The sequence below is a fragment of the Henckelia pumila genome, chromosome 1 (assembly GCF_033568475.1).
Source record: "Henckelia pumila isolate YLH828 chromosome 1, ASM3356847v2, whole genome shotgun sequence".
Lineage (NCBI taxonomy): Eukaryota > Viridiplantae > Streptophyta > Magnoliopsida > Lamiales > Gesneriaceae > Henckelia > Henckelia pumila.
Window position 1 is genome coordinate 142,082,102 of NC_133120.1, and position 27,551 is coordinate 142,109,652.

A 27,551-nucleotide genomic window follows, 5' to 3' on the forward strand; every position below is an offset into this window, starting at 1 on the left:
CCAAATCGCCAATGCATTCCAAGATCTCAAACAGACCGATAAATCTGGGAGACAACTTGCCCTTAAGGCCAAATCTGAGAATCTTGCGGAAAGGTGACACTCTCAGAAACACTTTCTCTCCGACATCGAACTGCAAAGGCCTACGCTTGGTGTTGGCATAGCTGGCCTGACGATCCTGTGCAGTCTTAATCTGTTTCTTGATCTGATCAATAATGTCTATCGTCTGTTGGATAAACTCCGGTCCCTCAGCCTGTCTCTCCCCCACTTCTTCCCAGAAGAGTGGAGTACGACAACGTCGCCCGTACAACGCCTCAAAAGGTGTCATCCCAATACTAGTATGATAGCTGTTGTTGTATGCGAACTCGATCAATGGCAAATGATCCTGCCAGGCTGAACCAAAATCCATGATGCACGCTCTAAGCATATCCTCTAAAATACGGATAGTGCGCTCTGACTGAACTTATTGCCATAGCAGCATGGTATGACTATGAGATATGGCAAATGAATGTAAAGACTGCATTTCTTAATGGAAACATTAAGGAAGAGATCTATATGACGCAGCCTGAGGGATACACATCCATGGAAAGCGAGCATAAGGTATGCAAGCTTCAGAGATCAATCTATGGTCTCAAACAAGCATCAAGAAGTTGGAACCAGAAATTTGATGAAACAATAAAGGATTTTGGTTTCATCAAAAACCCGGAGGAACCATGCGTGTACAAGAAAGTAGTTAAGGATGCGGTAACATTCTTAGTACTTTATGTTGATGACATTCTACTCATGGGGAATGACGTAGGGATGTTGCAGTCAACAAAGATATGTTTATCAAGTAGATTCTCGATGAAGGATTTGGGTGAGGCCTCCTATATATTCTTGGGGTACAGATCTATAGAGATAGATCTAAGAGAATGATAGGACTTACTCAATCAACCTACATCGAAACCATATTGAAAAGGTTTTCAATGGATGGGTCCAAGAGAGGACATCTACCTATGTGTCATGGAGTTTCTTTATCCAAGTCTATGTGTCCCAAGACTGACGAAGAGATAGAGAAGATGACACACATACCATATGCGTCAGCCATTGGTAGTATCATGTATGGGATGATATCTACCAGACCGGATGTGGCCTATGCTCTGAGCGTCACGAGCAGATATCAAGCCAATCCCGGTCAAATGCATTGGAAAGCCGTGAAGGATATTCTTAAGTACTTGCGAAGGACTAAGAATGTGTTCATGGTTTATGGAGGAAGAGAATTGAAGTTGGAAGGCTACACCGACTCTAGCTTCCAATGTGACGTGGATGACTCGAAATCAACCTCTGGATTTGTATTCGTGCTCAATGGCGGTGCTGTCTCTTGGAAGAGTTCCAAGCAAGACACCACAACGGATTCCACCACTGAGGCAGAATACATTGCAGCATCAGCTGCTGCTAAAGAGGCGGTTTGGATAAGGAAATTCATCCAAGAGTTGGGTGTAATTCCTGAAGCTGTTGGTCCAGTCCCGGTGTACTGTGACAACACGGGTGCCGTTGCTCAGGCAAAGGAGCCAAGGTCTCATCAGAAGTCCAAACACGTACTAAGGAAATACCACATCATCCGGGAGATTGTGGAAAGAGGAGACATCAGTGTCGAGAGAGTGGCCTCTACAGACAATATCGCTGATCCGCTTACTAAGCCCTTGCCAGGACCATTGTTTGACGAACATCGCGAAGCAATGGGATTGCGTAGTATGACTAGTTGGCTTTAGGGTAAGTAGGAGATTGAAAGAGTGGGTGCCCGGTTAGCCAACTTGTGGCTAAGGGCTTTTATGACTCTATGTAAAACAATCTTTTGTTTAATATAATTTACACTTTTATAATGGCATTGACTTTATCTTTCTTCATATTGTTATATTTGAAAGAGTAGGTGCCCGGTGAGCCAACTTGTGGCTAAGGGCTTTGGTGACTCTTTGTATAAACAATCTTTTGTTTAATATAATTTACACTTTTATTAATGGCAATGACTTTATCTTTCTTCATATTGTTATATTGTGATATACTATTGTTGTTTTGATAAAGACCTTGAATATACTATAGTGTATGTAAGATGTGGTAGAACATGGGGATGTCTATCATGAAACACATCTTATAGTCACTGTATATTCTAAACAGTTCCTAGTCGATTGAGCCGTCCGATAATAAGGATAAGGATCGCTCGAGTTTGAGACTAGCATTTGCGATGCAGAGTACCACGTTTCATTGGTAAGAAACATAGAGATGTTCGAAGCATTCAAATGGATATTCATACGATGAATGATCGAACTACCCTATCCGGACTTTCCAAGTGGTTATCACTTATCGAGTGGATAAAGTCCGCGGTTTTGGTTGTACACCATTAGTCCTTATTACTTGAAACATCATTGAGACTCTATATGCTAGTACTGTGCTTTGACTCGTTTACCGACTCTATTGGGGTCATCAGGTGTCGGGATTGGGTACAGTTACAACACATATAGGAGTCGATGCTTTGTTGTCAAGGATTCACCACATACTTGCGAGTGTGGATATCCTATGCAATCTGAGGAGATATTAGTGTGACGAATCTATGGCCAGAGTACATGATGTGTTTTAAGAAATGGTTTCTTAGTAGCACATGCGATGTCACTATTTGATCTTCAAGATGCATTGCATAGTTATCGAATCTCGAACGACTCTCGATTTACCAATGGTTGTTGATTCGATCGGGATATAAGCATGAAGGGACCGTACTGTACGCTAACCAAAATCTATTGGTTCTTATAGGCACTATCAGTGATACCTAGGGAATCATGGGGCGATGTTGCTAGGCGCTCTTACCATGATTCGATGGGCAAGTCGGAAATTGTTGTTCCGAGTCACAAGGAGTTGTGAGCCCACGGCTAGCTGTATCCCTGAACCATTGAGGGTCACACAGAGTAATGGATTTTTAATCCCCGTTGAGATAGTTAAATTTAAAGAGTTAAATTTAATGAACAAAGAAGTGAGACTTCTTATTTAAGAGTAGAGGAGTAAGATTTCCTAAAATAACATAGGGATGGGCATTTTTGAAAATCACTGAATTCGGATTCAGAAAAATTTATCTTGACTTTAAAAGGTGCAGAAATGGTTTCTGTGAACATTGGTGAAATTGGTTTATCAATCTGAGTCACGATGAATTTTATATTAATTTCTGAACATGCGGGCTTTGCTTGTCAGGCTTGAACTTATGACTAATGGGCCCTAAGCTGTTAGCAGCCCACATTATAAATAAGTTATTGTAGTACAGAAATTACACAACAGAGGTCACAAAATATTTTTGAAAACCCTAGCTGTTTTTACACAGTGGCCGCCGGCCCCTCCCTCTCTCTGTCGAAAATTCCAGCCTGTGAATTTTGAATTTGCAGTCTGGTTTAACGGATCAAATTCGTTAATTCTCTTCGTAGAAACTTCTGATAGATTTTCTAGTGCAATATATTAGAGGGATTAAATCTCTGTTCGTGGACCTGATTGAAGAACAGTTCGTCCATCAGTTTCAGGGAGATACAACAAGAGCAGAGCAATCTGTTGGTGTCCATAATCTCGATTCGAGATTGAAGTAAAAATTTATAATTGTTATTTAATTTTTACACACAAAATTTAATCGTAAAGTTTTGATACCCATTATGGAATCGTTCCATATAAATTTTTAAACGTCCGCTGCACCGGGTATCAATTCTGATTGATCTGATCACCGTTTTCCAAAAATATTATGATATACTATTGTTGTTTTGATAAAGACCTTGAATATACAAAGTGTATGTAAGATGTGGTAGCACATGGGGATGGCTATCATGAAACACATCTTATAGTCACTGTATATTCTAAACTGTTTCTAGTCGATTGAGACTAGCATTTGCGATGCCGAGTACCACGTTTCATTGGTATGGAACATAGAGATGTTCAAAGCATGCAAATGGATATTCATATGATGAATGATCGAACTACCCTATTCGAACTTTCCAAGTGGTTATCACTTATCGAGTGGATAAAGTCTGCGGTTTTGGTTGTACACCATTAGTCCTTATTACTTGAAACATCATTGAGACTCTATATGCTAGTACTGTACTTTGACTCGTTTACCGACTCTATTGGGGTCATCAGGTGTCGGGATTGGGTACAGTTACGACACATATAGGAGTCGATGCTTTGTTGTCAAGGATTCACCACATACTTGTGAGTGTGGATATCCTATGCGATCTGAGGAGATATTAGTGTGAAGAATCTCTGGCCAGAGTACATGATGTGTTTTAGGTTAATGGGTTATCCTAGTAACACATGCGATGTCACTAATAGATCTCCAAGATGTTATGCATAGTTATCGAATCTCGAACGACTCTCGATATACCAATGGTTGTTGATTCGATCGGGATATATGGTTGAAGGGATCGTACTGTACGCTGACCAAAATCTACTGGTTTTTGCAGGCACTATCAGTAATACCTAGGGAATCATGGGGCGATGTTGCTAGGCGCTCTTACCATGATTCGATGGGTTAGTCGGAAATTTTTGTTCCGAGTCACAAGGAGTTGTGAGCCCACGGCTAGCTGTATTCCTGAACCATTAAGGGTTACACAAGTAATGGATTACTAAAACCCCGTAGAGATAGTTAAATTTAAAGAGTTAAATTTAATGAAAGAGAAGTTGGACTTCTTAACTAAAGGGAGTGAGATTTCCTAAAATGACATAGGGATGGGCATTTTTGGAAATCACTGAATTCGGATTCAGAAAAATTATCTTGACTCTAAAAGATGCAGAAATGGTTTCTGTGCACATTGGTGAAATCAGTTTATCAATCGGAGTCACGATGAATTTTATATTAATTTCTATAACAACGGGCTTGGCTTGTTGGGCTTAAGTTATGGATTGTGGGCTTTAAGGAGTTAGAGTCCTGATACAATTATAACTAGAAATTATCTATAAATAGAGGTGTTGGGTTCAAAAATCAACTGTATTGTGTCTTATAATTTTCGAACACTGCATAAATAATTCTAAGGGATTTTTCGAAAATTCCTTGCTCCTTTTTGAGAAAATTCGGATTGTGATTTTGTGAAAAATTACAATTCTGAATTAACAGATCATATCTGTTTATTCTCTACGCAAAACTTCTGATTGATTTCTAGTGCAGTCAATCAGAGGGTTTCTGTTTTCTGTTCGTGGACCTTATTTCGGTGATTGATCGTGACGCCATCAGTTCCCGGGATTTACAAGAAGAACAGATTAAATTCTGTTAGTGTCCATAATCTCGTTTCGAGATTTAAGGTAAAACATTAATTGTGATTATTTGTTTTACTTGTATGAATTTAATCGTAAAAGTTTTGATACCCAGATATGGAATCGTTCCATATTAATAAAATAAATTTTTAAACTTCCGCTGCACCGGGTATCAATTTTAATTGATTTGAACACCGTTTTCCAACAAGATCTTCACCATTCACAATTTAGATAACATCTTTATATAAGTCTTGAACAAATTTCATATCGATCTAACGGTTTGATATGTCTTTGACATTTCTATAAATTGACTGAATTTTCAAACAATAAGTGATGTACCAATTCAAGTAATTCAATTTTGCATGTAGAGAAAGTGGGCTTTATGTTTTAAAATAATATGTATGTCTTAAAATTCGATCGTTCATAATATTTTGAAATATTGTTAATTACTTTCTACCCTTGATACGACATGAATTCTGTTTTGTTACAAATATTTTTACGGCATTGTTATAATTTTAATTGAGAGTGGAAAGGAAATTTCCGTGCCACGATTTGTTAAGGACCTGATGCAGTGGGTAATAATAACTGTTATATGACCTCATCCCTTAGAGATATTACATATAGGGGACTGATCAATTAGCCACGAATAATGAGATGAATTTCAGTGTCATGTCAAGTCACGTCACGTATTTCAAGTCATGTTACGATAAATCAAGTTATGTTATGATAAGTTATGCCATGTCATGTTAAAATATGATATAGCTACAAATATATCTATGAATTATGTTATGTTTTAAAGTAAAGTTTGAATTCTGTCAAGATTATATGTATGTATGTTTGTATGATCGATCAACCCCCACTTGCTGAGTAATAAACATATCACTCACCCCCTTACTTTCCTCCCATATGATACCGAGGAACAAGTAGAAGAAAAAGAACACGACATGTTTTGGAGATGGTAATGAGAATATATTATTTTGATTTAATTCATTTTTTTTTGTTATTTTTGAGTTTATTGTTGAGATTCTGATTTTTAAAGTTGCAAGACATTTTTGCAAGTTTTATTTGTTTTAGAGAATTTTGAGTTGTTAAGACGATTACTTTGGATTTTATTTATGCAATAAACTTGTTTGTTTTAGACTGTACTACGAGGATGATTGCTTTTATGATTTGGTTGAATTTGAAACAACGTCAATGACACATCTCGGTCACAGGGCGTGATATTTAAATGGTATCAGAGTCGCCAAGTTTATAATTTGGACGGGAGTCTGTACAAAAAATTTGACATTCGTCAAATTTAGACCCAAGCCCGACGCATCCTAGCCCAAAACGACGCAATTAACAAAACACATACTTTGTATGAGTCAAGATGTTTTCGGCCAAAATCAATCATTTGGGTCTCCGAAATCGTGTTTTTCTATTTTGGAAATTTTTAGATGGCACATAACTTTACGTAGAAAACTAGGATTTATATCCCGTCAACTGCCACATAATCGTTGTGACCTATAGTTTTGACCCTAAGAAAATCTCAAAATTTTCCATTTTTGGAAAATTTCTCGAAAATCTCATTCGACATAGGAATGGCAGGTAGTTCGCTAAGAAATAACCGCAACCTGGGAAACCAGGCAGCGATGCACAGACGCTTCTTCGTGAATTCCCGGCCCTTTTTGGTCATTTTCGACCCCTTTTCACATAAAAACAACTAATAGTTGAAAAGTAATGATTCTGGACATGAAAAAGCTTCAAAACTCAAAAAGAATTTGCCAAAAATGACTAACATCAAACGATTTGATTCAAAACCTTGCATATATCAAACTCACACCAAAATTCTGCACACACATAAAAAATTTCTGTGTTCATACGTTCTATGCATCAAAAACTCAAAAAAATCTTTACCCAAAACATAAAGAACGAAAAACATTTCACAATCCTACATCATGCTTGTCAAAATCTCACAAAATCACGCATTATAGCATAGATACACATCAACACACGGGTGTTCTAATCAAAATAAATATATCTCTTGAATGGTGCTTCAAAAATTGAATACAACTTTCTTTTCTTTCGTGGGTAGGGGAAAAATCCCGACATTGGGATGAGATATCCTTAACACAAACGAAGATGACAAATCTTTTTCAAAAATCTTGCAGATTTTGAAATGTGAAGGTTAGGGGAGAGGGATAGGCGACGTGAAAGAGGAGAGGAAAAGGAGAGAAAAAATGACGCTTAGATTGCAGTAAAACTCTTGCGCTGAAAGCAAGCCCAATAAATTAAAACACTCACAAAGGAGAGGAAAATGAGAGAAAAAAATGACGACTAGATTGTAGTAAAACTCTTGCGCTGAAAGTAAGCCCAATAAATTAAAACACTCACAACTCCCTCTAGACTTTTAAGATTATATGCCAAGCCCAACCTTTAAGAAAAAAGCTTCACAAATAATATTGAAAACTTTAAATAAAAATATGTGTAAAATACACTTTCCTTAAAATTTCTTAAACTTCATTTGTGGGTTAGTCTCAACTTCCTTAGTCATCGGAATTAACCCATACCTGAAAAATATTAAAACTAACATTTTTGCATAAAATTTCAAATTTTAAAATTTAAACACAAAACTATTTATGCTATTTAAATAATTTCTCGTGAGTAAGTTTTGTGGCTTTTTGGACCCTATAGGAAAAGGGGTATATCTATCCTAGTGTGTCCTCGTGGGGAGCATTGGTTCTGTTTGTCAAAAATAAGGACGGTTCTATGCGCATGTGTATTGACTATCGATAGTTGAATCGGGTAACCATTAAGAATAAGTACCCCTTATAGATCGATTTTGAGATCTGGTTACCATCAAATGAGAATTCGTGATCAGGACATTCCTATGATTGCATTTCAGGTACGGTATTATGAGTTCTTAGTGATGTCATTTGGGTTTACTAATGTTACAGCTATGTTTACGGATTTGATGAATCGTGTATTCCTTGACTACTTGGATAAATTCGTTGTAGTATTCATCGATGATATCATGGTCTACTCGCGCAATGTGACTGACCATGCGAGGCAATTGAGGAAGGTTTTGAAAACTCTACGGGAGAATCAGCTCTATGCGAAATTGAGCAAATGTGAATTCTGGATTGATCAAGTGGATTTCTTTGGTCACATTATATCTAGTGAAAGGATTTATGTTGATCCGAGCAAGATCGAGGTAATACTGAATTGGCCACATCTGATGAAAGTGGCTGAAATCCGTAGATTCTTGGGCCTAGCAGGTTATTATCGGCATTTTATTGAAAATTTCTCTCAATTAGATAGACCCTTGACTCTACTTATGCGGAAGGATGTACCAATTGAATATTTACGGATCACAAGAGCTTGAATTATATATTTACTCAAGCGGAGTTGAATATGCACAGAAGACAATGGATGGATTCGCTAAAAAAATTATGATTGTGAGATCTAGTACCATATGAGGTCAGCAAATCTTATAGCAGATGCTCTTAGTCGCAAGGTGAGGATATCAGTACTATATACTAGTGTTGTTTTGAGTACTATCCAAGATTTTTGTTCTTTGGGATCTCATTTTCGTCATAAGAAAGGGATGGAGAGCGTTAGGGTAGCTAACATTTTGTCCGAACCAGCTTTGTGTGTCAAGATCATAAAAGCTCGGTTTTCTGATCTGAAAGTGCAAAATTTAGTCAGGATAGCTAACAGAGACAACACATCTGGCTTCACATTTCAGATAAATGGAACTCTGTTCTTTGTTTGAGGAATTGTAGTACCAAGAGATGCTGAAATAAGAAATGAAATTCTAGCCCAGGTGCACCGGAGCAAGCTAAGAATCCACTCGAAAAGCACAAAAATGTATAAGGATCTGAGAACTCGATTCTGGTGGAAAGGCATGAAATGCAATGTTTATCATTATGTATCTAGGTGCTTGGTATGTCAACTTGTTAAGGCTGAGCACCAAAGACCGAGATGAATGCTTCTTAGCCTATCAATTTCTGAATTGAAATGGGAGAATATCACAATGGAATTTGTGACCCATTTGCCATTGTCATCAAGGAATTGTGATGCCATCTAGGTAGTGCTGGATCAACTCACCAAGTCAGTGCACTTTATCCCATATAACCAAGAATACATCTTTGATTGTATGGATCTGTTAAGATCGAATGTATGTGTAGAGGGGGGTGAATATACACTTATGATATTTCAATTATTTTTCAAAATCTTGGCGGACGGTCTTGCTAGGGTTAGCTATCAAGACTAATTCTCTTAACCTCAATAAAAATTTGGACTACAATAGTAGTGCGGATAAATAGTCCAAATATTTTTGTGATATATTTATATTAAAATAGGCATAGATAATAAAATAGATGAGTAGTTGAATTAAATAAGATATGATATATGGAAGTTCGAAGAAAATTGTTTCTACGTCTCCCCTTTTTCTAGGAAGGAATGAATTCATTAGAAAACTTTGGTTTATACAATTTTTTGCATACAACTCACTCCAATCGTAAGACTTATCCGTTACCTAGATCGAAACTCTTAGTTCTCAATGCAAATTAAGGCAACACGTCTTAACACCGAAAACAACAAGTGAATTAATCATCATTTTGAATGAATCCTAAGATTCAAATAGATGAGCAACTCTTCCTCAACAATCTGAGGTGAGTAGTTGAGAGTTGACTCTATGCGCCCTTTGTGATCTTTAGAAGATCTGATATATATGACTTGTATGAGTGGGCTGAGAGAGCAAATGAAATATTTCTTGCTAAGTGCTCAGAGAATATTTAGATAACTTGTAAGTTGTTGTGCAAGAATCTCTCTTTTTTTCCTTTTTAACATCCTCTATATATAGGCATGTTTGAGCAACGTTCGACTGGATATCCTCATAAATTCATGACCCAAACGACTTTGATTCTTTTTCATATCCTCATAAATGTTTGTATAAAACATCTTTTAGTCTTTTGCATATACTCGTAAATACTTGTCGGAGATTTTTGAATTTGATAGGCAGTTTCTTCGAAGTGAAACTTATTTTTTTTTAGCAGTTGAATTTTTTAGGCTTATAATGTAGTTGAAAGTTTGACTGTTTTTCCTTTCTTGAATTGAACTAGTCTATGGTTTTCTTAGAGCAGTTTGAATAAATTGCCATAGAGAGCAGTCTGAAATTCTATAGAGCAGTTGGAGAACTTCAAGAAGAACCAAAAGTTCTTTTGAATCTTTTGAGCAGTCGATTGTATTCAAGAAGTACCGGTAGTTCTTATGAATCTTTTGAGAAGTCGAGTGTCTTCAACCTGTCTTACAATGTATAGCAGTTTGATTTGTAATCACCAAAACTAAGGATCCAACAATTTTTCCCTTTTTTGTGATGACAAAACCTATACATTCCTTTAAGAGATATACAATTAAAAGGTAGTTATCACTTTTCAATTTTCCTTAAGGGAATGAAAGTTCAAATTGTGCAAAAGAAAATAGTTGAAATACTATTACACCTACTGAACAAAATATAAAAACTGGCTATCCTTGAAACCACGATACTTTACTTCCTTCAGCTTTCTTTTTTGCTTCCTCTTTCATTTTTCTATCTTCTTCCTCAGCTCTTTTTCTTGATTCTTGTAGTGACCCGTTGTAGATTCACTAACTAATCAAATCTTAAGCATGCAATAAATATCATAAAGTAATAATTAGTAAAAATCAAGGAAAAGTAAATTGATACAGCTAAAAACCCCGGTGAAATACAACCAGTACTAAAATTATGTGTAGCCAAATGTTATACAACCCCATTGAATAACAACACTAAAAAATCTACTAATAGAAATCTGGTACAGTACAAATCTAACCCTGCTACAACTCAATGACTGATACCTCCCGATCCGTCCAATCTAAGCTTTGTCCCGTAGAATGAGGTGTCCAGAACAAAAAACCGAGGACATGAGATAACAACTCTCTGTACGAAAGTATGAGTATAAACATGTCATGAATTCTAATGCAAATGAAAGGGTACCAAAAACCTATCACGGTAGATGTTATTGCTCAAACAATAGGCGCCATGGTATGTGGCACACTGGGCCATCGCATCAAGAGGTACTCCCATACCATAAGAATAATTGGACAAAAGTAACCGGACCCGAATCCAAGGAATCCATCCACAGATAACTCGGGGCTGAGAAACCCCTCCACTGGTAATATCAAGGTATAGGCTCAACATGATAATGCGTGTAGCCGTAATAACTGTGAAATAATAAATGCACATAAGAAATGCCATATAAACCATGCAAACATAAAACATGCATAATCAACCAAGATATCTCGGATAGTACGTCTGTACCTCTATTTAGCAACTCAAGTAATTTAGAAACACTAGCTCTCTAGTCCAAGCCTATAAGCAGATAAACATCATATCACTTGTTTCCTACTACAAGCCTTAAATAGACTAATAGCTACTCACAGAAGCTAATCAGAGTATAGACTTATACCTGAGTCCGTCGTTAGCCCTTTGATGTAATGGCCTTAAAACCTACGCACAACTTCGCTATGATCCTGGTATTGCTTTCTTATAGTACGACCCTTGAACCAACGCCTAAAATTGCCCAAAATCCAACTAAAAAATAGAGAGAAATCTGATAAATGAGCAAGGAAAGTGAAGATCTCGGTCATTATTTATAGACCATGATCGGAACGTCAGATCTCTCATTTGGAGCTTTCGAACGCTCTTTGGAACTCCCGATCGTCCTTTCGATATCCCACTACCAAAAGCATGTCCATGATTGGACAACACACTGCTGCTGACATAGTTCGGACCTTCTTATGATGGATCAGACGAGTATGTGGAGGTACCCAGTGGAGTTAACCCAGATGGTACTACGTACTCATTGATGCCTAGACTGAGAAGATACCATGTTAACCAGTACTCAGTCATTTGCATGCATCATAATAGGTTTGTATACTCGTGCTTATCATATTGAGCATAGTCGCTCATGTCCAATATTTTTTTTCTTGGAAACCCTATTCGACGGGGCAGGTCTCAGGTTGGACGACGCCGATGGGCCGAGGAAGGGGTGTAAGCTGGTGCTGTGGATGCAGTGAGTTCTTTAGTCCAGTAGTGTTATTATTGAATTTCGATATGCTTGTTAAAATGGTTTTTTATCATTTGGTTGAGAAACCAGTTGTTTTTTGCTGGTTTGGCTTGTAAACATGGGTTTTAGTTTCCGTTGTTATTCTATTTATCTCTTTGTTAAAGTTATATTGATTGCATGCTTATTAAGACTAGTAGTACGTGATCTAGGTAAGGTAACTACAAAAACCGTTGTCAATGAAGGAAAAGACAACGATTTTACATTGTTGTAGAATCGTTGTATTTTCTTCAACAACAGTTTTAAACCCCCTACGACAATAGGTAAAAAAAGCTGTCTTTAGGAGTTTTTCTTGTAGTGAGACAACACCTCTGGTTTCAATTTTCAGACGGACGGATTGTTGTGTTTTCTTGTAGAGTAGTTGTGCCTGACGATTCGACTTTGCGTGATGAGATTTTGTCTCAGGCTCACGTAGTAGATTCACCGTGCACCTAGGCAGTGCAAAGATGTACAAATATCTATGTACGATATTTTTGTGGAAAGGATGAAGCATAGTGTTTATCAGTTTGTATCTTGATCTCTTGTTTGTCAGCAGGTCAAGTCTGAGCATCGTCGACCAGGTGGTATGATACAGAGCTTGTAGATTCCAAAGTGGATGTGGGAGCATGTGACGATGGATTTTTTCACACCACTTTCCAATGTTCTCCAGACAATGTGATGTTATTTGGGTAGTTATGGACAAGTTGTCCAAGTATGCATATTTTCTTTCGTATAATTGTGAGTTCACTTTTGATCGCATGATGAGGTTGTACATCCAGGATATTGTGTATTTGCATGGTGTTCCATTGAGCATAGTCACTGATAGAGATGTGAGATTCACCTCACGGTTTTGAGGTAGCTTTCAGAGAGCTTTGGGTACTACCTTGAGTTTGAGTACTGCATATCACCCAGTGACTAGAGGTCAGTCTGAGAGGACTATTTGGACATTAGAAGATATGCTTAGGACTTCAGTGATGGATTTTAGTTTATCCTGACAGGATCATTTTTTGATTATAGAGTTTGCGTATAACAATAACTATTATCGCAGTATTGACATGGCACCGTTTGAGGCTCTTTATGGTCGCCGTTATCCTGTCGGACACCTTTATTTTGGGATGAAGTAGGAGAACAATAGGTTGAGGAGAGTTGATCCAACATATCTTGGATAAATTTGAGTTGATTAAGAAAAGGATCAGGACCGCACAGGACAGACAAGCTAGTTTTGCCAACACCAAGCACATACCGTTGTACTTTAAGACAGAGGAGCATGTTTCCTGCAAGTATCGCCTTTTCAGAAGGTGATGAGGTTCGGTTAGAAAGGAAATCGACTAACGTCAAGACTGGGCAAACCAAGCTAAGTGACTAAGTTCCTAAGCTAAACTAGATGAAATAATGTAGACAAGGACTTAGATCACGAACTGGGAAACTAAATTGAATGATGAACTAGACTGAAGTCTTCAAAGAACAATTCAAACCAGTCATAGTCCAACTTAAATTATCTCAAAAGGACATTTAGTTTGGATATTCATAGAGTGGATATCAATTATAAAGACAAGAAGTTACCACATCCATAAGTCGCATATCAAGACTTTTTGATACTACTAAATTGATCAATAATTGAAAAGCAGTGAAATCCATCACAGACGAATACATTTCCTTATGTTCAATTCCAAGTCTCTACGAGAAACCTTGGGAAAAGACTCGGGCTTTTGTATATTACAATTTCACCATTTTCATTCCACTTTCATACAAAAATCCATCTACATCCCACTAGAATTACATTTTCATATGTTCAAACTATAAGCCCAAACACTTTATGTTTTTCTAGTGAGTCTAATTCAAAGTGTATGGCCTCCTTCCATTTTGGTCATAATATCTTTGTTGACAACCCTTGATAGATTATTGTTCTGGGTCCTCGTTATGCATGATGTCAAGGGCCACATTTAGAACGAATACATTGTCAACAATCGTATTATTTCGATCCCAAAATTTTCGAGATGATATGTAATTTGTTGAAATCTCATTATGAGATTATGATTCTTCACAAATAATATTATCCACAATTTTTAAATTGATTTATCTTACTATATCATCCAACATTAGGGGTAGAACAGGGTCGGACCCATCCCGTGACCTTTTTACCCAATTCTTGTCCCGAAAAAGATCGGGAATTTTTTTCTTTCGATCCCGTACCCGACACATTTCGGGACCCGAATATTCGAGATCCTGAACATTCGGGATCCCGTCGGATAAGAAGAGAAAATCCCTTTTTTTTTCATTTTCAAAATTTCGTTCAAAAAAGAAAAAATGTTTATTTTATAAAAAATACTATTTATAAATTTATATTTCTAATTAAAAAATAAATATTTAATTTAAACATATAATATTAAAATATTTCGAATAATACTTTAAGATTTTGTCAAGAGAAGAACAACATGGTGTGAATTGGTAATTATTATTATTATTATTAATAAAATATTCGAATACAATTTACTTGATAAATTTGTTAAATAGATTAACATATTGCATCTCTTATTCTACATATTTATTCTAATTAGATAATTATAAATATGAATTAATTAAATTATTAATTTATTTTTTAAAAAATAAACAAATATAAAATATCATTTCATGATTCTATTGTTATATAGTTTCAACAATAAACAATTATGTGAATTAAGCCCATAATTAATTGTTATATGGGGGAAATACAATAATATTTTGCTCAATATATTAATAAAATTACTAATAAAATACATAATAATATTATTTCAGGATGGGTGGAAGGTCAGGATAATTTTTAAGCCCGATCTCTCTTCCAAAATTAATTGGGACGGGAAAAATCCAAAAATTCGGATCGAAAAAATGTCGGATTGAGATTTTTCGGGACGGAAAAAGGATGAGATTCGAGACGTGACGGGATTTCGTGAAATTTTTTCACCCCTATAACATCACTCTTATTTTGGAAATAAATCAAATAATTAAAAACAAGACTGTACAAGATGTGTAAAGCCCCGAAATTATTTGATTTAGTCCAAAATTATGTAATTTTAATCCGAGTATATTTAATTTGAGAATTTTTAGAGTTTAGATTTAAATTCTAATATTCTTAAATTATTTAGAATTGAAATTGAATTTAAATAAGGGTCGAGGACCGAATTGCACATATTGAAGAGTTGAAGGGCCAAATTGCAAATTTACCAAGTTGAGTCGAGGACACTTGTATTGATTAGCATTGATACGTGTATATACATGGAAATAATCAGATTTGATCATTTCTCAACAGCCAAAAACGTTAACTTCATCTTCAACCTTGGAATATCAGTTTTAAACTTTGATATCTCACGATCTGGCCGTCTGATTTTAATTCCAAGCATAGTGTTGTGATCCTTGCAAGAAGAGCTTCAATTGGACGTAAGTTTCTCTTTGATCTACTAAATTTTGAATTTATGATGGGGAGGACATCAGAAATTAAGCATGAATTAGTGTTATTGAGTTTGGATGTATTACGATATCGAAACCGAATCGAAGAATTGTTGTTGTATAAATTTATTATGATTTTCAGCCTATGGTTCGAACCCTCATGTTGATATTTTTGGTTTATGGATATATGCTGCTATGAGATTGTTTTTCGAGTTCGATATTGTTTCGGTTATCGATTTTCAGTCGTTACGCTGTCGGTTTACAATTTGAAAATGTTTTTGATTTCTTATGATTGAGCTGAAGACTTTATGAGTTGCTAGCTGATATGTATAGTTGAATATGCCTTATTTCAGATTAGATAAGAGTTTAATCGAGTCGAGAAGTTAGCCTACGAACCGAGCACGATTTGAAGAAGGTTTGAAGTTAGTTTGATTGATTGAGTTGTCATGACTTGGAGCAAAATTTGATATGTATTCTTGATGGTTTATCTCAGATTGAAGTCTTCAAGAATCGAGAAGAAACGAGAAGGTATAAAATGATATCAGTCAAAGAAGGATTTTGATACTCGAGGTTATTGTATCTCGAGTTTCCTCGAAGAAAATCACATACTTATCGTTTATGCTTATGTTCTTGATTTAGAATTTGAGTTTATGATCCATCTCAGGTAGTGTATCTTTGATTATCTTGATGTTAATGACGTCGTGTTGGTTACGAAGCGAAGAGAATGTATATCCATGTTAAGATCGTATACAAATCTTGACATCGGGATTCAGATATGAATCTTGAGGCCTTGAGCGGCTTAAAACCTCGATGACAGACGTCGGTTATGAATTTTACTGCTTTTCTTAAATCTTGAGTTGATTTACGATTGTTAAAACATGTATATATCTTTTATATTGAGAGTGATTTCTCACCGGAGTTTATCCGGCTATTGTCTTATTTTGTATGTGTGCATGACAATAGATGAGGCAGAAGCTGGTCAGAGACGACCTTGATAGCTCGGGAGAGAGTTAAGCACGTGTGGACTCGGGGCTAGTTGTTGAAATGCTGTCAAACATGTTGTGGTGAACAAGTTTAGCATGTTTATGTTGCTAAGAAGTGAATGAACTTTATAGTTGAAAGTTGGAACTAAACTTGTATATTTTTAGTAATCATGTATAGTCGTAGATGAATAAACTTGTATACTTTCATGTGCTAAACTGGTTCTTGCTTGTATAACATGTGTAGAGTTGATATAGTGAGCTTGTACTTGATTGTAATAGCTTGGAACAAACTTGACAGCAACAGAATCTGCGGATTTTTTGAGCAGAGTATGCTCGCTCGATCGGTTGAACTTAACCGATTGAGCGAGGCTTGATGAATTTCAAACCCGAGGGTTTGCATAATCTGCTCGCTCGATCGATAATGTTTGACCGATCGAGCGAGGTGTTTTTTTTAAAATTTTGTTTTACTAGTTGCTTGAATGATCTTGGAATGTGTTATTTATGCTTCTAGTTATTGTCTTAATGTGAGATTAGCAACCCGAGCCCTCTCAAGACACGCGAAAATTCGCGTGCATAAATAGTTTATGCCACATCTAAAAATAATAAGCATTTTTTTATTTTTTTAAATTGAAAAAGTAAGTTGAAAGTGAATAGTTATAAATAATAAGGGGCATTTTTGTCCATCCATTAGTTTGATCAATGTGGTTATTTTAATGAGTTCATGCATTATTACATTGTATAGCTGTATAGATATATAAAAAAAAGATGCAACTTATGGGCTAGTTAAACTTGTTAGTAACTCATCTCTTTCTATTTTATAAAGAAAGAGGGTAATATAAAAACTAATTGGTACGATTAGTATGGCAAAATTCAAATCTCTTTCTATTTTATAAAGAAAGAGGGTAATATAAAAACTAATTGGTACGATTAGTATGACAAAATTCAAAACAAAAAACAAAACAAAATGGAATTCGGTACATTTTGGTATGACAAAAAACAAAACAAAAAGGAACTACCACTCGGCCACCACTCTTCGTGTTGATCGTGGGTGCATGTAAAATAAGGCTCTATCAACCGCTCTAAATTTTATCGGCTACAGATTTATGTTCGATTGCACTTGCAAGTTACATGTAACTTCTCAGTCCATCTTCTTCTTACTGTAATTTAGCTGGGTTTAGAACAATGAAAAGCTATTGTTTATAGTGATTGTTTTTAAATTGACTGATTTAGAAATAAAGCTAGAAGAAAATATTGGATCAAAGAGACAGTGAAGATCGAAGATTGAAAGGGTGCAAGAAGCAAGTTGTTAAATGCCGTATACAACCGACGACACTCGACTCGACGCCTCATATACGAAAGCTCGGTATAAAATTTTATGCTCTTCCTCTTCTCTACCGGCTTATACATATTTTAAATAAATAAATTTTTCTCACTTTCATTGCCACCAAAGTATTGGAGATTGAAATAATGTAAGTAGCAATTAAGGCACCGTTTGGTTTGAGATATGATATAAGTAATATATAGATAAGTAGTATAATATAATAATAAATAAATAAGAAATGATAGTTAAAATTGTATTGGATTTGATTGATAGATTATGGTTTATTTGATTTGATTGATTAAATTTTATATAAAAATGTTAAAAGACTATTTTGTCTCTTTAACAATAAATAAAATAAAAATTATATTATTTATAAGAGATAATATAGTAATTTGAATTCAATGATTTGATTGATGTGAGATAAATAATTAATGATTTGATTGATATAAAATAAATAGTTAATATATAGATAAATAATATGATGAGAAGAACGTGAGATGAGATGAGATGAGTTATACATATATTAGTAATACCGTGAACAGAACAGTGCCTAAGTGATATGATTACCGACGACTCATAAGAAAAATTGGGTATAAATTTTGATAATCTTCCTCTTCTCTATCAGCATACAAATATTTTCATAAATCCGGATGATTTAATTTATTGGCAGAAGCATGCGTGTTAAGAAGAAAAAGAAACATTTTTACGTGTATTGCAACGAGACATAAATTAATAATGAGCCCCCATTTTAATTTTAATAAAATTCTTTAAAAAATTTAGTAACTTTTATTATTAAAGCCTTTTTTATATACGTAAATTGAAAATTTATGTGATGCACGGAGAGATAATTAGACAAATTTACCTTCAAATAATTTGAAATTACTTTCTATGATGCAATACTTTGTATGATTTATAAAATTATGTTTTTATGTGAAATGCAGAGAGAGCGAAATTTTACCTTTTTTGTTAATATATATATATATAAATATATAATTAATGTGTAATTTGTTTGCATATTTTTTAGGGAAATAATGATTGTAGTGTATTCAAATGTACGTAGATATGACATGCAACTATGTTTAAATCGAATTATATTCTCAATTTTTTTATTTATTATTCAAACTCTTCTTGGCTTAAAGCATGTATGAGGAATATTAATAACATTCTTTAGTTTTAGGCTATTATTGTAGATTGTTCTTAAGAAGCGAATGATTTTGTGGGTTGCTCACAATTTTGTTGCCAAGGTTAATTGACACTCTTTTGATTGTGACATTTAGGCCAGTGAACTTTTGGTCCTTTTTTTTATATTTGACGAGTTGTTTTTGTATATATGTTTTTGTTTTTATAGATTGAATTTGTTTGTCAAACATTTGTCATTGACTTAATTTTTATAATAAGTCCAATATTTATGTATTTTTTATTTTTAATTTGAACTTTATTGTATTTTAAATTGAAATCTGAATGATGAGTATATTAATATATCATGTTAGTTCGAAATCTTTGTAGTTTAAATTGAAATTTGTAATGAGTACGCAAAGTTGAAGCTAACTTATAAATAAAAGTTTTATTCGTATTTTTTTTAGAATTGCTAGATATTATAAATATTATTTAGTTTAAAATGAAATTGTTATTACTTTTAGTTTCACCATGATTTGACTTCGTCTATAAATTTTAATACTTTTTGTGTGCTTCTCTTTTGTAGTGTTTTCGTTCCAATTTTTTGGATAAGGCTGATGGCTACCTGATTTAATGTTTTCTTCTTATTGGTATCATAGTTTATGTTCTCAAAGTTTCTTTTTGAATTATTGAGAATTACTTTGTACGAACCTTTTTCTCTTACAAATTTAATATTGGTGCATGAGTATGTTAATGTTTTCATCTATTATTTTACTATAAATTATAATATCATAGAATTGAATTGATGTAGCAACAACTATTCCGTTTCTATAAGGACTATAGCTAGGTTCACACAACAAAAATCCATCAATGTAATCGTAAAAGAAGTTTAAGTTTATGATGTATATATAAGTGTTTTGGGTATCTTATTTTGTTTATTTTTGGAACATTATATTAATGACGTATTCATTTACACACACATTTATCATTTTTTTTTTCACACGCAACGCGTGTGCCAATATTGCTAGTATTAATTATTAATTAAATTGATTAATAAGTAAAGTTGAAGTGCGTTTTTATTATTGTTATTATTATTAAAATATTTATCAAATCGTTCGAAATTATATAATCCCCAATGATTTGGCGCGTTGCGATATCGCTACAGTAACCACACAACAAAGTTGGTAATCTCCACTCGCTATCTTACACCGTAAATGCGATGCATCAGCGGTCCACACGAGCGCGTATTCTTTCTTCTCTTGTTAGGAGAGTGACATTTCAATTTTCGCCACTTCAAAATCCATTCACCAGAAAGCACACTTACGCCGCGATCGTTTCATTTTCAGTAAAATTTGTCTTTCAAGACTCTCCTTTTGATTTCTCGCGAAAACCTAGCAATCATTCGTTGTGTATGGATAACATTGCTCTGAAGCGCAGTGTAGTTGAGGTTTATTTTCTTCCAAGCCTAAGCTGAAGTTCACAAACATCCGGTGAAGTTGAGTTTTTTTGGCTCATTTGAGGCTGTGTTTTCGACGATCTTCAGTTTGAGGTATTACCGGTGATTATTCGGTGTTTTTCTTTTATTATTATTTTTTCCTTCTGCGAGTGAAATATTGTAGAGTGCTGGATGTAAAATCTTCGTGGTCGATGCAGTGTGTGACGAATGTATGGTGTGATTTATGCTCGGTTTGATTTTTAAAGCAAATGCAATGAGATTATATTGATAAAACAAAAGGTGCGTAAAGCGAAAGGAAAATTTGAGTTGAGTTTAATTCTGTACGTGGGAAGAGGTTCAAGACAGTGGATAGTGAAATTTTACTAGGAGCAACGGAAATGCACTGCAAACTTCGTTACCTGGTTTATAATTAATTTTTGAAGTCTGAGCTTATTTGTGGGCCGTAGGGTAGCGACATTGCAGCTTGAGCTTAAATACTTGTTGATTATTGTTCTGATTATCCTAGTTTGGAATTCGCTGAAACTATATAGTGGGTCTCTAGCTCGAGAAAAAATTGTGGTTTGCCATTTGTTATCCAAATTTCTTTTGGTTACTTCAAAATAAACTAACGCAGAGAAGATTCTTGTGTGCACGCAAATTTTTTTAATTGCATTATTTTCTGATTAATTAACTTTTCTTTGTTTGCAAAGATTGGAGTTAGAAAATGTCTCGCAGAAGAGAAAGACGGAGTGAGGGCAATAGAGAATCTGAGATAGAAGAGCTGAGAATCAGATACTTTAGGGAACTGAGGGATGGAAGAGTCAAGATAAGAGGTTCTGGGACGTCTCTCCTATGCCCTCACTGTCGAGATAATGGAAGAAGAGAGTATGACTTCGGGGGGCTGAAAAGGCATGCAATTCGTATCGGTAATGACTCAAAAAGTGCAAGCTTTAGAGAAATAGCTCAACATTTGGGGCTGCTCAAGTATTTGGATTGGTGTGCACCAATGGAGGGGATGACATCTTCATCAGGTAAGAGAAGTCCCAAGAGAAAAAAAAGTCAGCCTGATGACAAGAGCAAATTAGAAAAACCTATAGGGAGAACCATGCTACCAAATGATTCGAATGATGATCGAAAAATGTCGTTCTCCTTTGAAAGGACTATTAAAACTGTTGATAAGTTTGAGCAAACTGAGGAAGCTGTGATCCAGGCTTCAACAAGAACTGCTGAGCCTCGAGAAGCAATGCATGAACCTAGGAAGATAATGAAAAAGAAAGGGGATGTTGGTGACATGGATGATTTATGTATGGAACCTGGGGAAATATTTGCTGAACCATGTGATATTGGTGTGGTTGCCAAATATTCTGTTGAAAAATCTCGTGGAAGAGACATCGGAGGAAATTCACATTCCATATTGCTTGGACCTGTGTTTCCACATACTCATAAAGGTTGTGATGAACCTATAGTTTGGCCTTGGATGGCAGTTATTGCCAACCTTCCAGTTGAACAAAAAGATGGAAGATATGTAGGTGACAGTGGAAGAGTACTGAAAGAGAAGTGGATAAGCCAAGGATACAATCCTGTGAAGGTTCATCCTCTATGGAACTTTCAGGGTCACTCAGGTTATGCAGTGGTCGACTTTAGCAAAGATTGGGAAGGATTTAAGAATGCTATGGCATTTGAAAAGGCATTTGAAATGAATCGTTGTGGGAAGAGGGATTGGTATGCAGCCAAAGATAGAGGAGATAAGCTCTACGGTTGGCTTGCCCGTGAAGATGATTATAGATCAGGCGGGCTTCTGGGTAAACACCTCCGGAAGAATGGAGATCTCAAGACTGTGTCTGACATACAGATAACTGATAAGAGAAATAACATGAAACTTCTATCCAATTTGAGCGAGGCATTGGAATCGAAGAGCAAAAAATGCGAAGAAATAAAAGAGAACATCAGCAAAACTGATATATTTGTTTGCAATAATTTGGCTCAAATGGAACATATGGTTCAAAAATTTAATGAAGGTACTGTCTGAAGGACAAATGTTAGTTCTGGTGAATGCTTTACCTGAAATTTAGGTTACTTCACATGCATGTTCTGGGCAATATTCCCTCTCTTATGCTATTATGTTAGACTAAAGAACTAAATTTTTTTCTTTAGTAAAAGGCGATAACTAATTTTCATTTGCTGTTTAAACAAGAAATGAAGAAGATGCAGGACGATGCATCTGATAAGCTGAGGAAAGTTTCTGAGGACCATGCGAGAAGTAAAGCAGAGTTGGAGGCTCAGAGAGATGTGCTGGAATCAAGGGAGAAAGAACTAAAAGGGCTTCAGCATCTGAATCAAAGTGAGAGGAGGAAGCTCCATTACCAAAAGGAAATGGTAACACATATGCAAAGTGTTTTTCTCCATTCATTACTTTTGATATTATAGAAAATCTAAGAAACTGGGTGAAATAAGCAGCTTGTATGTTCATGTGTTATCTGAAATTTCTTAAATGGTTTTGTTGAGTAACTGTGGCTAAGAAAACAAAATTCACCTATTGTGGAAATGCTATACTGGTTTCTAGCCTTGTGATCATACAACGATGCCAATTAATTTAGAATCTGAAGTTCTTATATCTGCAGATTTTTTCTGCTTTTTCTTCCTTATAGTCTTACTTTATGGAGAATATCTTTAATGCATGCTAAGTTTTCAATCTGGGTTCGATGTGGCGGATTTGGGTTAAGAGGAATCCAGTTTATGCAATGTATTTAACTATAGGTTGAGAGTCATGGTCTTATATGGGCCAACACCATACTCACCTCATTGGCATCTTTTCCAGGAATGCTGGTGTAGACCTTAGGTGTAGATTGATCTATTTCCTTCCGTTAATCATCGTGCATGCTCTTAACCTTAGGTTTGCTTGAAGATGTAAGATTGTGTCGACCATTATGCTGTATTGTAATGGATGACTGTTCCTGCAAATTTCTTGGTACTTTCAGCAGAAAACTTTGAATTCGAATGACCAGATGACTTTCTGCAGATTGAGATGGCTATCAGAGAACAAAATAACGCTGATGATAAGATGCTGAAACTTGCAGATGATCATAAGGTCCAGTGTACCTGTTGGCCCTTTAAACTGCTGTCTTGGACAAAGGGAGTACATATGTTTTTATTATTGGATAGCTTTTTTGTTTTATTATTTTTCCTTCGATGTTTGTTTACAGAGAGATAAGGAGCTTCTTCATAAAAAAATCATTGAACTTGAAGTAAACCTAGATCAAAAGCAAGCTCTGGAGTTGCAGATAGAGAGCTTAAAGGGTACTGTTGAAGTGATGAAGCACATGACTGAAGGAAGTGAAAAAGAGGAGAAGAAATTGGAGTCAATTAAAGAGGAGCTCCGAGAAAAAGAAGATGAACTTGAAGGTCTAGATTCCCTTAATCAAGCTCTTATTGTTAAAGAGAGAAATACTAATGATGAGTTGCAAGACGCTCGCAAACAACTAATCAATGTGAGTTTTTCCGTATTTTTCTTATTGTAGACCATAGAATAAATCCATTTTATTTCCTTCATTTCGTATTAACAGGAAAGCATGTTATTCTTAACTTTTGGGTAAGACAAAACATTCTTGATGTTTGAGCATCTCCACAGTTTCCTTTCTATCAACCAGTATTTTAATACCCTATGCTTAATTGGTTAAATTTCCTTCAGCGATTTGACTCCTATTACTAAAATATTCCTCGAAATCCACACAGAAAGATCATTCAACGCTTTTCCATTACGACAATATGGGCGAAGTCAATTATATTTTTTTTCTTTTTTTTTTGCTAGAGCAAAATATGAAATTCGTAAGTGTCGTGGTTCCTATGCACACCTCTTTGAATTATTTTTATCATCCTGATCTCATCCTTGCCACTTTATCTTTACAATAATAATTATATGAGGCTAGAGGTGAGAAGGTTGAAGTTTCACTTAAATAAATTACACAATGTGTGTGTATTTGATAACACAATGCATGTCTTTAGTAATTTTTTTTTTTCAACATGCTTGTGTTATTATTATCCCCCCTCCACACCCCCACCCCCCCACTCCCCCACCCATGCGAACAATTATTCATGTGAATTTTTTTAAATATATATATATATATATATTTATTTGGGGCATATGTTTGGACATTTGTGGGGGTGGGGTTATTACTTGATGAGGCTAGAGGTGAGAAGGTTGAAGTTTCACTTAAATAAATTACACAATATGTGTATTTGATAACGCAATGCATGTCTTTAGTAAAAATTTCTTTTTTCAACATGCTTGTGTTATTATTATTTCCCCCATCCCTCCCCCTCCTCCTCCCCCCACATGCGAACAATTATTCATGTGAATTTTTTTTAAAAATATATATATATATTTGGGGCATTTTTTTGGACATTTGTGGGGGTGGGGTTATTATTTGGGTATCAAACATTTATTCATGATTTTGTTTTGCACACATTGGCTTTAAGCTTGCCATTGATATATAGTCATTGGCAATCCTTCAGTTGTTTCAGGAACTACTTAGGCAGTGTTTGGTAGAACTTCAGGTAAGGCACGTCTTAGCTTTTTTTAACAAAATTTTGAAAGGAAAAACTGAGAAGTGCTTTTTATAAGCTGTCCCAAACATTATCTTATTCATCTAATTATTTCAAATACTTTTTCAATCCCAAGGACTGAGATTATTTTAAAATAAATATCAGATAAGGCCCATGCAGGATGGGAAAATGATTTTTTTGGCCTATTAACTTGTCTATTTTTTTGTTTTGGTCCATTAACTTTTCAAATTTGGTTTTGATATTTTAACTTTTAATTTTTTTTTATTTTGGTCCAATTGCTGACGTTACAACTTGACATGTCATCATTTTCCTGTGCCACATCATCATTTTTCGATGCCGCATCAGCATTTTCCGATGCCACGTCAGCTATTGGACCAAAATGGTTGAAAACTAAAAGTTAGTGGACAAAAACCAAACAATGAAAAGTTAATGGACCAAAACCAAAAAAATAGACAACTTAATGGACCAAAAAAACTATTTTCCCAGATTTACTACTTTTGTGCAGGTTGTTTGTTTCGTGGTTAGATTTTCGTGCCTTTGTTTACATTATGAGATTGTCCTTTTCTTTTTTTTTGTTTTGGTAATTACATGTTAGAGCTAGAGCTGACTACGGTTCAGTTCGAACTGCTAACTGAAGCCAGGATTATCTTTTAAAACTAGAACAAAAATTGTTTTCTAGTTCCCTATCAAAATAGGTATCAAAACCAAGGATTTATGAGTTATGATTTGCTGGGATTCCAATAAAGAGGAATCTGGATCTGGAGGCGAAACCATGTAGAGTTGAAAGCTTAGATCCATCTTGAGTTCGTAAGGTACCATGTGTAATCATAACTAATAATATAAATTGTGATTTGTATAATAATTTCTATTTTAGTTTTTTTCCCACTGGAAAAAGGAAAATTCCATGGTACTATTATGTAAGGTGATCATTATGCTTTGGATGCGGTGCTGTGAAATTGTTGAAGCCGAAATGAGAAAGTAAACACCTAAACTACTGATTTGTTGATTGTACTGACAGCTGAGCAAGTGTCAGGATGGAGGATATGTAGTTCCCTATTTCGTCATTTAGCATCTGATGTCTATACATTCTTTTCTCATTAGTGTTTGCGGGATAGCCGTGCCAATATCTGTGTCAAGAAGATGGGTGAGCTTGATGCAAAGCCATTTTTCCGCTTTGAAAGGAGAAAAAATTCCAATAAAGAAAAAGCATTTGAAAAGGCAGCAAAAATATGCTCCTTATGGGAGGATTACCTCAGGGATCCTGGATGGCATCCATACAAAGTCATCAGTGTTGGCGGAAAACACAAGGTATGCTTTTCATGGCAATGTCAACTTGAGTTCCTAATTCATACTTTCCACATCCTGCATTCGAGATCTGCACTGGTAAACTATTCAAGTACATGCTTCAAATTGGCTTAAATCATGTTGAAATTCAAATGCTATCCATTCTTTGAACCTTTGACCATTTTGCATGTATAAAATCTGAATCATCTTATTTTATTGATCATGATCGCAAATATTTCCTATTTCTTTTTCCTTTTTTATAAGCCAGTTTTTATATCATGTTCCATGCACATTTGTGTTGGATTCCCCCCAACTGCATTTGTAGTCAAAATCTGTCGATTCGTCGCTAGCGTAGCATTATACTCACCATAAAAAAGCGACAATTCTTTTCACAAAAATCCACGTCGTTTTTCTTCGTGGCATTTGTTGTTAGGAAATACTTGATGAGGACGATGAAAAGTTAAAGGAATTGAAGGCTGAACTCGGGGACGAAATATATGAAGCTGTAACAGTTGCCTTGAATGAGATGAATGACTATAACCCGAGTGGTAGGTATCCAGTGCCTGAGCTGTGGAATACGAAGGAAAAAAGAAAGGTATCACTGACTGAGGGAATTCAACATCTGCTCAAACAATGGAAATTTTTCAAAGCGAAAAACCGGAGAAATTGAGTTTGTTATTAACTGCTTCCGTATCAACATCTGCTCAAACAATGGAAATTTTTCAAAGTGAAAAACCTGAGAAAATTTAGTTTGTTATTTAACTGCTTCCGCATTGAAACTGAGTTTGTTATTCACTGCTTTCGTATTCCACATAAATTTAGGTTTTTGGCTCGAGAAGTATTTGAATTTTTCAATTGCTGTCGAAAGTTTATCATATACTTTAGATCGACTTATCCTGACATACATAAGCCTAGGTATGCACATGTTTTCAGTGTTATTGACAAATCTTTTAAAGCAATCTACAAAATTCTTGTCTAAACACATATTTTAAGTACTTATCCAAACGGATCCGTACTCTTTCAAAAACTGTATTATGAAATTTTTCAGAAATTGAATGGATTAACACGGTGCATAT

The 27,551-nt window shown here is 35.2% G+C and overlaps 1 protein-coding gene across 1 annotated transcript; it reads left to right on the forward strand.

Annotated features, from left to right (window-relative positions):
- Positions 1 to 20,514: 20,514 nt before the first annotated feature.
- Positions 20,515 to 27,326, forward strand: LOC140876457 (factor of DNA methylation 4-like). Its single transcript, XM_073280432.1, has 7 exons — positions 20,515 to 20,742; positions 21,339 to 22,646; positions 22,823 to 23,004; positions 23,648 to 23,716; positions 23,832 to 24,116; positions 26,293 to 26,499; positions 26,909 to 27,326. Exons 2-7 carry the CDS (start codon positions 21,353 to 21,355, stop codon positions 27,143 to 27,145), a joined length of 2,274 nt encoding a protein of 757 aa, XP_073136533.1. The 5' UTR covers positions 20,515 to 20,742; positions 21,339 to 21,352; the 3' UTR covers positions 27,146 to 27,326.
- Positions 27,327 to 27,551: the final 225 nt, after the last annotated feature.